Raw genomic sequence first — 16,016 nt, 5'->3', positions numbered from 1 at the left:
TTGCCATCCATGTAGGGTCCTGCAACCTTTCCTGCGTGATGGGGAAGCTGCATCTCAGAGTCGTCCGCGTCCCCAGGCCTGAGAAATAAAGAAGAAAGGCTGATGGTTATTGATACTGTTAATAATAATGGTGATAACTGTAATGCCCTCTGTTTATGCAAGGGACTTAACTGTCACAAGACTTTGATGTCATTACCCACTCTAAAGGGTCCAGGACCCATAAATACTTATCATGTTATACATATGCAAACGAAGACCCAGAGGCTTGAAGTTAGCATTCCTGCAGCTCACTCATAGCAAAGTCAGGCCTATTCATTTATGCCACAGATATTTACTGAGAACTTAACATGAGCTCTAGGTCAGTGGTTTCAGTTGGTGCAATTTTGCCTCCCAGGAGAGATTTGAACCCCAGAAGATATTTTTAGTTGTCCCAACTCAGGGGTAGGCCCCTGGCATCTAGTGGATAATGCCAGGGATGCTGCTGAACATCCTACAATGCACAGGGCAGCCCCCACAGCAAAGGATTAACCAGCCCCAAATGTCAACAGTTCTGTCGTTGAGAAACTCTCCTCCACATGGTGAGAATAAAATAGTGAATACACGCTCCACAGTCTCTACTCTCATGGGCTTTACATCCTGGTGCAGAAGACAGACACTATACAAATTAACAGAAGCACACAATGTAAAGATAAGAAGTGATAACATGCTATGAAAAAAATCAACAGGCGTGGAGAGAAGTGATGCTGAGGCAGCTGTTTTAGATAATGGGGCCAGTGAAGACTTCTCTGATGTGTGATGTTGGGGCAAAGGCCTGATCTCTGACTTTCTAACCTCCCAAACATGGTTGTGAGGTGCGTTTCCAATTCAGCTGGTTCCCACTTTAGAGCCAAAATGACTTTTAAAAAATCAGACACGAGGAAAACGAGAGTCCTTCTTTCCCTGAGTAATTCCCATTAAGCCAGGGAGGCACCAGCCTCGGGGAATGTATCTACAGACCAGGGAGGCACTGCTTTTGGGAATACTCACTCTGAATGTTTAGTCCCATGAGCAAGTTTCTTAACTTTTCACGTTATTTTATTTCTGTCCTTAGAAATTTCACTCTGTGCCTTTGCTATCAGCATCAACGAACCTCTCAGGGATGCTGTGACTGTGTATCCATCTCTGTGAGGTACAGTGCAAGGGTCAGGGAATCTGCAGACAGGTCCGTGTCCTTAGAGTGTTGGTGGTCTTTCAGGAGGCTGGTGGAGTGCTTCCGGGGGCAGGTCCAGAAAGGTGCTCCACAAGCCTGGACTGGCTAAGGAAAGACTCAAGTCTCTCTCCATTTTGGGAACTCATTAAAGCGACCAGTGTGATAGATGGGAGCCTGGGGCAGCTCTGGCAGGGACGTTCTTCCTTCTTCTGGACCTGGTTTGAAGCCAACTCTCTGGAGAGCCTCCTGCCGCCTGAAGTGGTAGAAAATGCATCCACTCCTTGAAAACAGCTCCTCATTCTACAAGCACTGCAGGTTTGTTGGTTTAGGAGGGGACTGTGGTGGGCTGAATGGTGGCCTCCAAATACATGTCCATGTCCTGACCTTCGTAAACCTGTGAATGTGACCTTATTTGGAAAAAAGGGTCTTTGCAGATGTAATTAAGTTAAGGATCTCAAGACGAGGTCATCCTGGGTTTAGGGTGAGCTCTACATCCAATGCCTAATGTCCTTATAAGAAGAAAAAGGCAGAGGGAGATTTGAGTCCCAGACACACAGAGAGAAGAAGCCCATATGAAGACAGAGACAGAGCTTAGAGTGATGCAGCTCCGAGCCAGGGGCCACCAGAAGTAGGAAGAGGAAAGGAAGGATCCTGCCCTAGAGCCTCCGGAGGGAACGCGGCCCCGAGGACGCCTTCATTGTGATTTCTGGCCCCCACAACTGGGAGAGAATAAATTTCTGTTGCTTTCAGCCACCAAGTTTGTGGTGACTTTCTAGGTGACGAATACAGGGACATAAAACACAGGCTTGTTCTGAATATGTTTTCCCTGAAAGTTCCCAGAAAAAGGGAAAGAGACAGCTCTCACCCCATTATACTCACTATTAAGTCAGTAAGGCTCGCTCCTGTAGGTCTAATTCCTAACGTGCCCGAGGCTCCGTGGTGGCTGTTTTGTCATCTCCTATGGCATTTGGTCCTCGCCACAATCTCGTCCACTGTGTTACATCGCATCGTATGCTCAGTCTGAAAGATTTCTTTCTTTTTTTCCCTCTCAACCTCTCCGTCCTGACATTTCTCCTTCCGTCTCCTTCCCATTCACCCACGATGTCTGAAGCATTTCTGGTTTATTTTTTATTTTACGTGTTATCTTTAAAAATTACTTTTAGCTCACAGGTATTCCGACATAACAATTTGTGGGTATTTGTATATGTGCGCACGCTACAAAACAATTAATTGAGCGTTGTATGTTTTTATCAAACGAAACAACGCAAAGATTTCTCCAAAGTCCTGTTTGACTAAAGATGATTAATTTTAATTTTCACATGAGCGGCATAATGCTATTAATCATCTAATATGTTTAATCATAATCTCTGTAATTCCTAATTAGGTTTATTAAGCTGAAACATCCAGCAGTTATGCACAAATCCAAATCTAAGTTTCCTTCTTTGGGATGAGAAGGAGCTCATTGTAATTTGCATTTGAACAGCAACTTCTAACAGTAGAGGAAAAACCCACTGTATGCTTGGAGTCTCGGCTGCTGCTTCTGCAAACTTAGAGTCTTGTGCTAGAGCACTAAGAAAAGACAGTCCTGTGATTCAAGGTCATTTCCGTCTCGTAGATGTGTAACCAAACCTCAGATTACCAGCAGAGAAAACACAGTCTCTGCTTTGTTTGGGTCTCAGGATTATAATATTGTTCTTCAACTATCACTTGAAGGTGGCAAAGCTGATGGTTCGCTCCTTCGTTCTTTAGTTTGTTCATAGACTTGTAATCCATTCACTCATTCGGTCAGTGAGTCAGCCAGCCATTAAACAGGCATTTATCATTTGTCCACCATGGCTCAGCCTCTGTGTCATATGCTGATCATGGCACATCCTGCTATGATCCTTAAGTGGCTCCTCAGAGCTTTCAGGGTGCAATGTATACTCTTGCTCTGCACACAGGGCCCTTCATGATCCAACCTCCTGACTGTCTCTGCCGTGTGCTCTCCTGCCCTTCCTTCACACGTGCCCCCTCCGACCAGTGACACTAAGGTCCACATATACTCCCCTGAATCCAGAACATTGCTTCTCCTCTCTGTGTCTTTGCACACAGTCTCCCCTCTGCTGGTGCAGCGTCAGCCCCCTTCACCCCTTCTCTTAGGCGTCTCCCACTTAAAATTTAACCTCCAGAATCAACAAGCCTCCAGCTGTGTGGTGTATCCCTGATTTAAGTTCACTCAGCCCTTTGTGATTCACTCTCATCCCAGCACTTAACAGTCTGTATTACAATTGTCTTTTTCGACCTCTTTCTCTTCCTTTAAACTGGGAACTGAATGTGATTTGGGGGACTGACTTCTATGTTCCGTATATGGTGGTTGCTCAGTAAAGATGTGTTTAATAAGCTAATGAGAAGCTTTCCTTTATGTTTCCTGAGAGAGGCTTTTCATACCTCTCTTTTGATATTTTTTTAAATCACCATCACTCTAAAAAATTCATTACCTTCCATTTAATGACTATATACCATGTGCCAAGACCTCTGTCAAGGTGAACATATATTATTGCATTCAGTCTTCACAGAGCCCTATAAGATATGCACGCTTCTTATTGCTAATTTTCCAGGTTAGAAAACTATCATCCTCCTCTTTCCCATCACTCCAACAGCATAGACAAAATGACCAAGTGCACTGTATATTGTTATCATGACATTGCGCCTGAAAGATGAAGAAGTAAGGCTTTGATACCAAACCAGCTTGGAAGAGTAATGTGCCAGCCGCTGGGAAGTCTTGACTTCAAAATGCAATTCAGGGTGTGTTAGGAAGGAGAATGCAAATGACATCTGCCAATAAGTACAAGGGCTGACAAGAAAGTCGCTAATGATGCCTATGTTATTTTGGCTTTTTATATATTTCACTTTGTAAAATTGTCTTCTTCTTTATGTTGTTACTATTTTATACCTGGCTGCCTGCATTGATAGTTTTGTCCCAATTATGTCCTTCTAAGTTGCTTATAAGTAGGTGAGGACAATTCCATGCTCATAAATTCGATGGGCTTCCTCACTGGTTTTCTATCATGGTTTCAGAGACTCTGGTATCTGATGGGGATGGCATCTACTGCCACCTAGAGGCAGTCCATGCTAATTGCAGAGAAAGTATCTAGACGAAGTGTTTCTGAAAAGTTAAAATTCTAGAACTGAGAGCACGAGAATGGCTATAATGATACCAAATGTTACTGTGAATTTTCTCCTAGTTTGTGCCTATATATGGGTGTCAATGTGATATCATGTTATCCAGGCTTTTATTTGGGGGGCGGGGGGGGCACTGGGAGGCAGAGTAATGAGTTATGCTAATAATGTAACATTATCTACACCAACATAGCCCCGTCGAACTTTCTGCAGTGATGGAGATGTTCTGTATCTGCATTGTCCCACATGGAAGCCACTAGCCACGTGTGGCTCTTGAGCACTTGAAATGTGGCTGGTGCAAACGAGAAACTGAGTTTTACATTTCATTTAATTTTAATTCATTTACATTTAAATAGCCACATGGGGTCAATTGTATGGGACAGCACAGGTCTAGACATGAAAGGAAGAAAAGTTCAAACCATAAAAAAATTTAAGTCAATCAGATGGTTACTTGGATTGCAGAACACCAAACAGCCTTTTCAAATATTTTACTATATTTACTAATATTTTATCAGCACAGTCTCAATGTTGTGTACGCGTATCTGAAGATTTTTAACTGCTTCCATTAAGGGATACATTTTCTCCTCCCTTTAATGAGCATCATCCCTTCTCAATGAAGTTTTCTCCGATTACCTGTTAAAACTCCCCACCCTCCCAACACCAACTAGCCCCTTCCCTTGGTTTATTTTTCTCTGTATGCTTATCTCCTTCTGCCAGCTCTATATTTATTTATTAATGAGTTTATGTCTATCTTCTCCCAGCAAGAATTATCCTCCATGAGGGAAGGAATCTTCGACTGCTTTGCTCACTGCTGAATCCTAGTTCCATGATGGACACTCAGTGGATGTTCAATAAATACTTCTTGAGTGAATGAATGACTCAGCACTTCCTTCCCTGTCCTTATTCCTTTGTTCTGGCATTTTCCTACCATCTAGAGGAGGCTAAAGCACTTTGAAAAGAGCCTTTGGGTCCACTCAAAGCCTTTTTGCTTTGCTCTTGTTCTTTTAGCAGACAGATGACGCAGCCCCAACGGATGGCCAGCCCCAGACACAACCTTCTGAAAACACGGACAACAAGTCCCAGCCCAAGAGGCTGCACGTCTCCAACATCCCCTTCAGGTTCCGGGATCCGGACCTCCGACAAATGTTTGGTGTAAGTACCGCCTTTCTCCTCTGCAGTGCCCGCTCTGGGGTCCTAGACTCCTTCCCTCCTCATGGAAGTTCTTGGTATTTATATACGAAGGTGAGATCTTTACATGGGGGAAAAAAAGGCCTTTTAGGTCCTAATCTTTGGGTATATTGTAGCTAGGATCTCTCTATGATTTTAGTATAAATTTCTTTGCATTCACCATGTTTCCACTTTGCCAAATGGTCTTCTTCTAATTAGTAACTTGAATGTCAAACGAAAAATGAACTCCCAGATCACACACTATTGAAACAAACCCATTGATGACCCCAAATCGAGTGGCCTGGGACCCCATGTCAGGGCTAAAATAAGCGTCATGAGTCACCTTGGTTCTTCTCTCTATTGCAGTTGCCAAATTATCATGACGTATTCCTGCATACCTTACTCTTTCCCAGGCACTGTGCCTTTAGATTTCCGGTGCAGCTGTAGAGAATAATTAGTTCTGCATAAAGCTTCGTTAAAAAGCAAAACAAAAAAACCTAGAGATTTCTAAGTCTGACTTGCATCCTGCAGTATATGTTCTCCAACGATCAGTGACGAGGATTCAGAGGTTCTTACTGTGATGTTATATGCCACAAATGACAGCCTTGCCCAGGCACCACAGCCAAACGCAGAGTGAGCCAGAAGCCACTACCAACCCAGAGAAAATAAATGACAGGGTTGCTTCCTCATGGAACATCATGACCCTAATTCTTTTGCTGGACGATATCTGCACTAGCCACCTTGGGAAGGGATGAGTTTGCCATTTCTTTGGGCTCATGTCCACCAAAGGACGAAGCTATGACCAGGCTTGGATATCACTCATACCTGCAAATGCAGCCTGTTTGTCCATGACATCTCAGCATTGATGAGAAGTATCTGTGGATTCACTGGAAAGAACTACATCCTTAACATTTGACTTAGAGTAAAGGTTGGCTGCTTAGAGACACTTCTAAGAGTTTGTGGATGGATGCAAATATTGCAAAAGGAATAAGAAGAGGCTCAACTTAAATGCCTAGTTCTGGGGAAGGTGAACTCATCCTCCATATGAAAAGGGGAGCTCTGGCTCATCACTCTGCAATTCTGGGGTTAGCTTGCTCCATTTATTTATTTAACCTGCATGATGTTTATCAAGTATGCATCTGACACAGAGGCAGAACAAGCGTCCTAATGTTTAAGATACCCAGACTCGAATCCTGACATTTCAGAGGAAAAGGTCAGCTTCTGCACTTTTATCTCTCTCATTTGGTAATAACCTTGAGTTGAGCTCTCTAACTCTTGCAGAGCAGAGATACCCTCAGGCACTTTCAGGTCAAAGATGACTTTGAAAAGTGCAGAGCATTCAAAGTGAAAGTCGAGGTTAAGTGTCTGTAAAGCAGGGAGACCAGGTTTGAATGATGGGCGGCCAGAGGAATTAGATTCCTTTGCCACATCAGGTTAGGAAGATGTCTTGCTCTTCAGTCTATCTTTACTCATCAAGTGTCACTGGGATGCTGGCTTTGAATTTGGTCCTCTTAATTGACCATCCTGGTGCTCTTTTGTGGTGTCACTCACTAGAGCACACCCCAATTCCCACCGCTGAGGTTACTCTTCCCAACCTGGTCTTCTCGGTTATCTTGCAAGTTACCGGAGGGCTACACTGCTAAGTCGGAGAGGTATTCAAAATACTCACAGCTAGAACTCCCAAAGAAGGGATCTTGCTTGCATGAATATCTGAGGCTCTCTATTCTTATAAGGGTAGGAAAGGTGAGGCAAGGCAAAGTCTTGCCAAAAGATGGATCATACTACAGGTTGTCAAACCTTGATCAAAATCTCCTGGTTTTGAAGCCACTTTTTGTAAAACTCAAAATTTTCAAGCAACTGACAAGACGTCAATTTGACAAGATGATAGACACTAAGTGTATTTTATACACTTATACACTAACTGTATAGATACACTTAGTGTCTATCAATTAAGAAAATGCAGCATGCATTCAGGAATACTGAAATTAATTTTGTTCATCACAAACAGCGTCTGTGTCTATTTAGAAAAGCATGCAAAGTTTTTTCATGGGTTTTGTCCATAAAAATTGTCAGGTACATACGGATTCCTGGACTCTGCAATAAATCTGAGTCCTCCTTGGTTTACAACCACCATTTTGAAGAAATGGAATTTCACCACTAAAAAAAAAAAATCTATTCTTCCATTGAAAGGCATTTGTAAGCATTCTGAGTGGCTCCCCACACTCCAGTTGAGAGAATTAAGTGTGATTTCCTCTTTCAGGTCATAGTTATTCTAAAACACTACATTTTAATCCCAATCAGGTATTTTCCAAGTCCTTTGGACATGAGGTATCTTCTCTCCTTTTGGTGCTATCTTTTGCCTTTGTCCAGCAGAGGCTATAACGAGGGCTATTACAGATTACAGAGAGAAACCCTCACAAAAATCTGTGTGCTTTTCTCCTTTGTCTGTTTTGTCAAATACGGCCGTGGGGATTTCAAACTAAAAACGAAACAAGACAAAAAAGCAGCCTCCTTTCTCAGACTGCCTACAACCTGGCAGTATTCATAGCAACTTCTGTAACCATGAATAATTCAGTCATGAAGTTTGCAACCTCTGCAGGCCTAGTGGTTACGGCAGATGCCTCACACTTTATTGTTAATTTGTGTCTTCGGTGCCTCTTCACTGGGACCTCGCTTACCCTTCTTCCACCATGCACTTCATATTCTTTACTTCTCCTCTTTTGGAAGCGTTTGTTCCACTATTTGGCATTAAATCTTCTAGCTTTTCATAGATTTTTTTTCTTTTAAGATGGAACGTTCCTTGGTCAAGAAGTTATGTGGCTACAAAATCCAAAGCAGAAGCCAGAGTCTTTTTGAAACTTGGAAACTTTTTGAAACCAGTTGGGGTGTGAGTGAATGGATCTATTATATTATCAGGGCTTTGGTTCTGGATGTTTCTCTGGAAGGAATGTTGGTCCTGGCCCTAGCTACTTTCTTCTTGAGTCCTGGTCATGTCAGGGATCATGCCTGAGCATGCACTTCCTTGCGTGAATTCTTGTGGATCCCATGAAAGGAATGTATGGATTTTTACCAAGTTAATTACCATGGCTTGCTCCTGAATAAAATGCTTAATTTAATCTAATATTTAAAACTTAAGCATATTTGGGCTTTGGGTGAGAGAAATGGTTCTCTCACTGTTAAAACACATTCCATCATAGAATAGTTTTTAGAAATAGCCACTCAGTGAGTTCAAATTTGCACAATACCCTTGTTGATGTCACAGCCTTGCTTTTGTTATCAAAATGCAGACCCTCTGGGCCTGAATATTTGTCTCTCTTTACTGTCACCAAAAATAGATCACAAGACTTTCAGAACATGCAAAATAATCTTTGATGATCACCTTTTTAGTAATAAAATAGAATAATAAAATAGAGATGCCTGTACCTTCGATGTTAATACCAAAGTTCCATCTACCACGATGTTATGGGTAATGAAGCCATTTTTTCCAGACATGGCGTGGTGCCTCCTATTTCTGCATTCCAAACCTGAAGCCGACCCTAAGAAAACTGAGCCTTTTCTTAGCCTCTATGTGCACTCTTTGAACTAACCTTTACTTTCATGTTTTATGCTGTATCCATTGCACATCTTTCACAGTTTTTCACAGAAATATTATTAGATCTGAGAATGTCTAAAAGTGCATGGTACATATTTGCCCCAGTGTGTGCAGATAAGCTCCCAGATTTTGTTCTTGATCCGTCTATTGAGACACCTCGAGTGGATTCTGAGTTGTTGTTGAACGCTGCTGAACATTGGTGTTGAGCAAACAAGTGGTAGTTATGTCTGCGAATGAGTCGTGTCTATTTAAATTGAAAACGTGCCAGCTGTGTTTACATCATTAGTACCAAACTTCCCAATTAAACTGTTGATACTATAAATATAGTACACAACTGTCTTAGAAATGGGGCTTACATCAGCATTCTTCTTACTGCTTGTTTCACTGACTTTGAGAATCATCAACCCAATGGCAACTGCCAAAAAGGGAAACATTGAGTCCATTTCAGGGCATATGGTGTCATTGTTTCATTTAGGGAATGACATGTGCTAGGATTACTGTTTGATTGGTTCTATCTCAACCAGATCTTATTTCAAAGCAAGTGTTTTTGTGTTGACTGCTTAGAGAATGTTCCAGAGATGACATTTGCTTCATGGTTTGGAAGACGTTCTTTTCAAGCTTCTCTATCCATAAGTATTTGTGTTTCCAAGCTCTGACGCCTGAAATAAATATGATAGAATCTGCGTGAACTGAATATTCTAAGGGGATTATATCGAAATTACTGCTTCTGAGGACTTCATGAAGCTGGAGGATTTTTTACTATGAAATTCAGTTCACCTTTGAATGGCAAATCCTTCATCTCCCAAACCTGAAAGTTTTCTTCTTCTATTCATAATGATTTTCTCTGCCCACATCGAGGGCACTGAAAAATGCTCTGTGGAAGAATATTCTCTTGACCAAAAGAATATAGGAGTGTCCACACATTGCAGGGTGAGCTAGGTGCATGTTTCTTGGTATTTCCATTGCACATGCCTGGACGTGCACATGCACATTGCACGTGCATCTCCTCTCCTAGTTGAACCTTCTCAGCTTGATTTCTTCCTATCCTTCTATTTTTCTGAGAAGTAGAGAAGTACTTCTGCTCAACAAGAAAAATTCAAGTCCACAATCCCCTGGCTGGATACATATCTTGAGGGATGGGTGCATTTCCATGGCACAGGACAACATAAACTTTGGGTTTCTTTTTCTCATAGTCAGAACTACTTTCATTTCAAGGTTTTGAGCTATTTGTATTCAACTGGAGTATGCATATTCTGTATTTCCAAGGAAATTAGATTTATTTGTATGTTCCAGAGGATAGCCTCTGTATGTTCCAAATAACTTTTTTCTTGAATCTTCAGAGAACTTCCTTGACACTTAGTCTCTGGGCCTCCCAGTGTTCTGTGTCTGAAGCACGCCAGTCAGGCGAGCTGCCCCCAGGTATCTGTGTTCTGGTCGCTTCTTCCTTTTCTGTCACACCCCTCCCTTCCATTCACTCTGTCCTCTGCTACACAGAGGCCGCTTACTGCTCTCCACCAGGGTGAGAGAGACAGAATACAGAATCTCCTAGGGTAATAAAGGATGCAATAAAAATCCAGGCTTTAAAAGCAAATGGAATGATAAGAAAGCTTAAAATAAAGGAAAAATAAGATGGCAATATTACTTTATTTTGTTCTGTTTATTTATTTATTTATTTTGTGAGGAAGATCAGCCCTGAGCTAACATCTGTTGCCAATCCTCTTCTTTTTGCTGAGGAAGACTGGCCCTGGGCTAACATCTGTGCCCATCTTCCTCTACTTTATATGGGACACTGCCACAGCATGGCCTGACAAGCGGTGCATCGGTGTGCACTCAGGATTCAAACAGGCGAACCCCGGGCCGCCTGCAGCAGAGTGTACGTACCTAACCGCTTGCGCCACCCGGCCGGCCCTGTTCTGTTTATTTTTTAATCCCTAAAATGGGCATTTGCTCTCATTCTCCATCAGGGTAAAATTTCCGTCTCCCACCTGCACTTACGTAGAACAGACCACACCAAAAAATGCCTGCTCTACTTCACGTGATCTAAGAAAACTGAAAGGCTTCCAATGTCAAGGAGAAGGATTTGGGATTACCAGACGCTTCTGGTTTTGGGGTCCATGTTCCCTTTATTTAAGTGTGAATCAAGCATTGTTTGATGTGCATTTCTCGCTAGGACTTCCAGATTTAGCAAATAAAAAAATACAAGAAATAATAGTTGACTTTGAATTTTAGATAACAAATATTTTAAGTGTAAGTATGTCCCAAATATTGCATGGGGTATACTTATCCTGAGAAATCTGAAATTTAAATTTAACTAGGCTTCTGTATTTTATCTGGCCACCCAATTTGTTTGTAGTCTGAAACTTTGTTTCTAGACTTAAATATATTAAGACTTGCTTTCACTTTTTATAGAGCCTATTCATGCTAATTATCTAAAATTTAATTGTTTAACAATATGGAGGATCATCTTGAGAGAAGTACACTTCAGCCTGAGGACCAATCACAACTGTGCTGGGATCTTGATTATAATGGGTACCCATGCAGTGGACCTTGTTTTTATCTGGTTATACTTTACTTGTCTTATATGGCCTGGCTATTCCTACCTTTTGTGGAGGCTAGGGGCCAAAATCCTCAAAATCGTATTCTGGTTGGACATTTTACTATCAAAGTCCCACTTCATCAAGTGTATTTCTCCTGATGGCTAGTGGGACAGCTGCTAGTATAGCCTAAGAGGATCGGTATATCCAAGCCAGTTTTAATTTTGCTACTCAGTGCCTGGGAAAGCAATCATGCACACATAAAGAAAGGAAAGTAGAATTAACCTCTGGATGACATACTTTGTACCAGGCCCCCACTATGATAACTCACTGGATGGAGTATGCCATAATACGGAAATAATATGTGTGGTTGTATTTTCTCTTGGTTTAATGTTTAATGATAGAATCACATAAAATGTGTATCCTTGATATTAAAAAAGACAAAAATACCCTGACTTGGGGAACAATGGCCAATGTGCGTTGTATGATTTACTCCATTTCTCTTCTTGCTTATAAAATATTTCTATTTCTTTGCAGCAATTTGGTAAAATCTTAGATGTTGAAATTATTTTTAATGAGCGAGGCTCAAAGGTAAGCAACTTAATTCACTTTAGAATTGTTTAGCTTATTTTAAAATGCTTGTTATGGATAAGGGGAAACAACTGCACTATTTTAATTAGCACGTGGTGAAAATACACTCCAGTGGGAATTCCTTGAGAGACCACCTCCAGTTTCCAAAATGGTGGGAAATACACTGGGTTCAGTTTAAAATGTATAAGGGGGTAATTTAAAATTGCTGTTTTATATCTATCTATATATATCAAGTTTCCAGAGGAAAATTACCCATGCTTAAAAAAATAATGTTGTTGCTACATTTTTGTTTTTCAGTGATAATTATGTTCTTTATATTAAAAAGTGAGTTGATAGTCTCATGAGCAGGTAAATATGTGATTATTCTGTATTAATAAAGTGCAGTTATTTTCCTGGGTTGTAGGGGAGAAAATTTCATATACACCAACCTTTTGAATATAATTTTATCCATTAGGGTGTTTACTGATCCACATTTTGCAATTTCCCATTGCTTTGAATTGCTTTTTTTGTAAGAAATCAATTTTTAAGTAGATTTTCCTAGAGCTAACAGTGTTAATAAAAATCGAGGGTTATATGGAGAGGCTCCAGCACTTTCAAAATGGAAATATGTTAGGCGTAAGAAACAGCCAGACTCTTTCAAAACATCGTCTGTATCAATAGGCATCTAAGTGCGGTCCCCGGATCAGCAACTTCAGCCTCACCTGGGAACTTATTAGAAGTGTAGATTCTCAGGGTCCAACCCAGACCTGATGAATCAGATACTCCGAAATTGGGGCCCAGCAATCTGTTTTCACAATCCTTCCAGGCCTATTGTTAAAGTTATACACACTATGTCTTCCCGTTTTAGACAAATGCCAATGCTGCATCTGAATGCAAAATACCCCTTTGCCCTCTGGTGTTCTGTAGTTACTAAAATGTCCTTTTTCTACCTGCACCGACAGAAAACTCAAGACCCCATCAGAATCTCCCTTGAGGAAAACAGTGCACTAGGCATATGAGCAGCTACTGAGTGATAACGGAGAATGATGCTATTAAAGGGCTCAGACACTAACCTCAGCGACCAGAAAGTGAACACTTTCAATAACTCTGCCTTGTTTCCAGAGCACCACACCCCAGGTTGTCAGGTGTCTTAAGCTCCCTTCTCCTGGCATCCCCAGGCTGTGAAAATGGAGATTGAGAGAGATTGCTTACCAGATACAGAGAGATACTGGTTTTAGCCCCACAACTTTCTTTACACAGGCAATTTGGGACGATTCAGTATCCAGGAGAGTTACTAAAAAGAAGTGGTTTTATCTAAAGTGGCAGGTGCCAGCTCTCTTGGGTATAGCAACCACCTCTTCCCCATGAAGCACATATTTGAATTTATTATTTCTTAGGCAATTTGCACCCTCCTCAGTCGATTTCGTATTAACTGAAGAGAGTGATGCTCATTGAATTGAGGGATGAAAATTCCAGTATTCTCTTCTCCACAGCCAAAATGATGTTGTGATATACTGGATGAGTAAAAAAAAAACAAAAAAAAAATCAATCCATTATACTCTCTGGTTCTGCTCGCTCAGGGACTTTGTCATTCTCTTATAATTTCAGATGTTTTACAGTCATTCTTGTAATACGTCAGTAGTTTGACCTGTAGGCTGAGGGAAAATAGTTAACTCTCTTTCTGCTTCTCGTATGAAAATCATTACAGGGACCATTTCTCTGCCTGCAAAGCAAAGTGCATTAAGACAAAAATGTACCCAGCCTGATCCTTTTCACTCAGGCCTGATATATTCTTGGCAAAATTATAGAAGATGACCCGGAATGTTGGCCAACTTTCTTCTCATCCTGAGTTTGTAGCACTACTGCTTTTAAAGGTTTTTGTTTGTTTGTTTTGTTTTGTTTTTAATTTAGATTTTGTTTTGTAACTTTTGTCAGTTGGAGAAGCTATTTAATTCCTTTTGAGAGCTGTTTTGGGACATTAGAGGATTATTGTTTGCTATTTTGAAGGTACAATGGTGGTGCTATTTTTAAGATTTCTTCTGTCATTCCCGTGATTAGCCTGTCTCTGAGGCTTCGGGAATAAGACTAAGTTTGCTGCAACCAGAGACTGACTTTGTAAAGATGCTTTTTTTTTTTTTTATTTTGATTATGAAACATCAAAAAAGCCTCTCTCGGTGGGTATGCTCCCTCTGAAAGAACTAGTCTTGCAGGTGTTAGGGCAGACGGTAGGTATGACTGGAGTATTGTGGAGACAGTCCAGTGGGAACAGCTAAATGGGGGCAGTGGTTCACACAGGGATATTTTTCATACTTGACATTATCCTTTATGGGAAAGTGTTTTATTTAAAGGAATATTTCCATTTTAATGGTTGAGAAACCTGAACCGCTGTTCCGACCTCATTTTCATCATTTGGTGCTGGAGAAGCAGCCAAGAAATGGGTGGACCCTTAGGAGCTAGGAGCTCAGCTTCCGGCCATTCTCTTTGGGGACAATCCCTGAGACAGGTCACTCAATGCTCTGTGAGGATGCCTGTGTGTTCTGTGGGTGTTTGGTGAGTGTACACATGTGTGTGCACGTGCACCTGTACATACACAAGCAGTATCTATATTATCCTGGGAATGTATAACATAAATAGTTTATATATTATACGGATAGCAAGTAGAGGGAAACCACATGTTAAAAAGATATGGCAGGCTTTGAAAGTGGGAATTAGATGGCATTTTGGGGTGAGAGATCCTTTAGGAGACTTAAAAGCATTTTGTTTACTTCTGAAACATTTTATTTGGGGGATACAGCCAGATATACCTACTTTTTAATACACCTAGGTAATATACAGTCTGATCTTTGATTCAATAGATATCTATAAGTATTGGGTACATCCCAGGTACAAGACTGGTGAATTAACTGTGAGTGAGACAGAAGTGCTTCCTGACATCATAGATTTTCCTGAGTAACAAAAGAGACAGACCGTTAAGAGAAACAATGGCAATAAAGTGTGCTATGTTCTATGGCAAATGAGAGGCTTCTGAGATTCCAAGCAGGCAGATCAATATTGTCAAAAGGTGGGAAGGCTTCTGGGAAGAAGGGACATTTAAGCAGAGAGCGAAAGATGAGTCAGAATTTCCCAGGGAAGGGAAGGACAGAAGATGTGCTTCCAGCGGGAAGGAGCTGCGTGTGCAGAAGTCATTGGCAAGATGTGAGCTGCGAAGCTCTTAGTCCCATGAGCAAATGAACCTTCAGACTCTTATCAACAGCTCTCCTCTTATAAATAGATAGGAGTTCTCTGCACCAGAAACTAAAGGAATTGGATTTTCATAGAAGATTAAAAATCAGTGCATTCTTCCATCCTGAGTGCATCAGAGACTTTATTTAAGATATAAAATGTTTTTGCATTAATACAGAAAAGGAAGATATCACCTTCAAATATGCCATAAGACCAAAAAAGAAGAATAACTGGGATACGAGAAGGTCAGAATTTATGATTCACAAAAAGATTTTAAAATCAGCGAGTCGTGCTGGTTTGATGGTCCATCTTGGGGTCGCTATCATCTGGCCTATTGATCATGCCTTCTCATCATAGGGCGGCGCACGTCACAGATTCCCTTCTCCAGCAACATTGTGTCTTCTCTCAGCTTCACCCGCTGTTGTGAGAAACCCTGGGAAGCAGTGTTCTCATCCAGCACTCAGAGAGCATCCGACTCCCCTCCACGGAGCCCCTCGTGCACTCTCGATCTTTAAGAGGTTACACATCAGCATTGCACTCAGTTCCTAGGCTCTCCAGGCCAAGTCCTGAATGCGCATTCTGG

General features: G+C 41.3%; 1 protein-coding gene across 3 annotated transcripts in view; it reads left to right on the top strand.

Annotated features, from left to right (window-relative positions):
- RBFOX1 (RNA binding fox-1 homolog 1) overlaps positions 1 to 16,016 on the top strand; it is a 358,536-nt gene that overhangs the window by 227,876 nt on the left and 114,644 nt on the right. For all 3 annotated transcript variants that reach the window (XM_058570101.1, XM_058570100.1, XM_058570099.1), the window contains exons 3-4: positions 5,357 to 5,500; positions 12,179 to 12,232. In XM_058570101.1, the coding sequence (XP_058426084.1) occupies positions 5,357 to 5,500; positions 12,179 to 12,232 (198 nt within the window). The remainder of the gene's footprint in view (positions 1 to 5,356; positions 5,501 to 12,178; positions 12,233 to 16,016) is intronic.

Source organism: Diceros bicornis, chromosome 26 (assembly GCF_020826845.1).
Source record: "Diceros bicornis minor isolate mBicDic1 chromosome 26, mDicBic1.mat.cur, whole genome shotgun sequence".
Lineage (NCBI taxonomy): Eukaryota > Metazoa > Chordata > Mammalia > Perissodactyla > Rhinocerotidae > Diceros > Diceros bicornis.
This window is presented reverse-complemented; position numbering and strand designations above follow the sequence as displayed.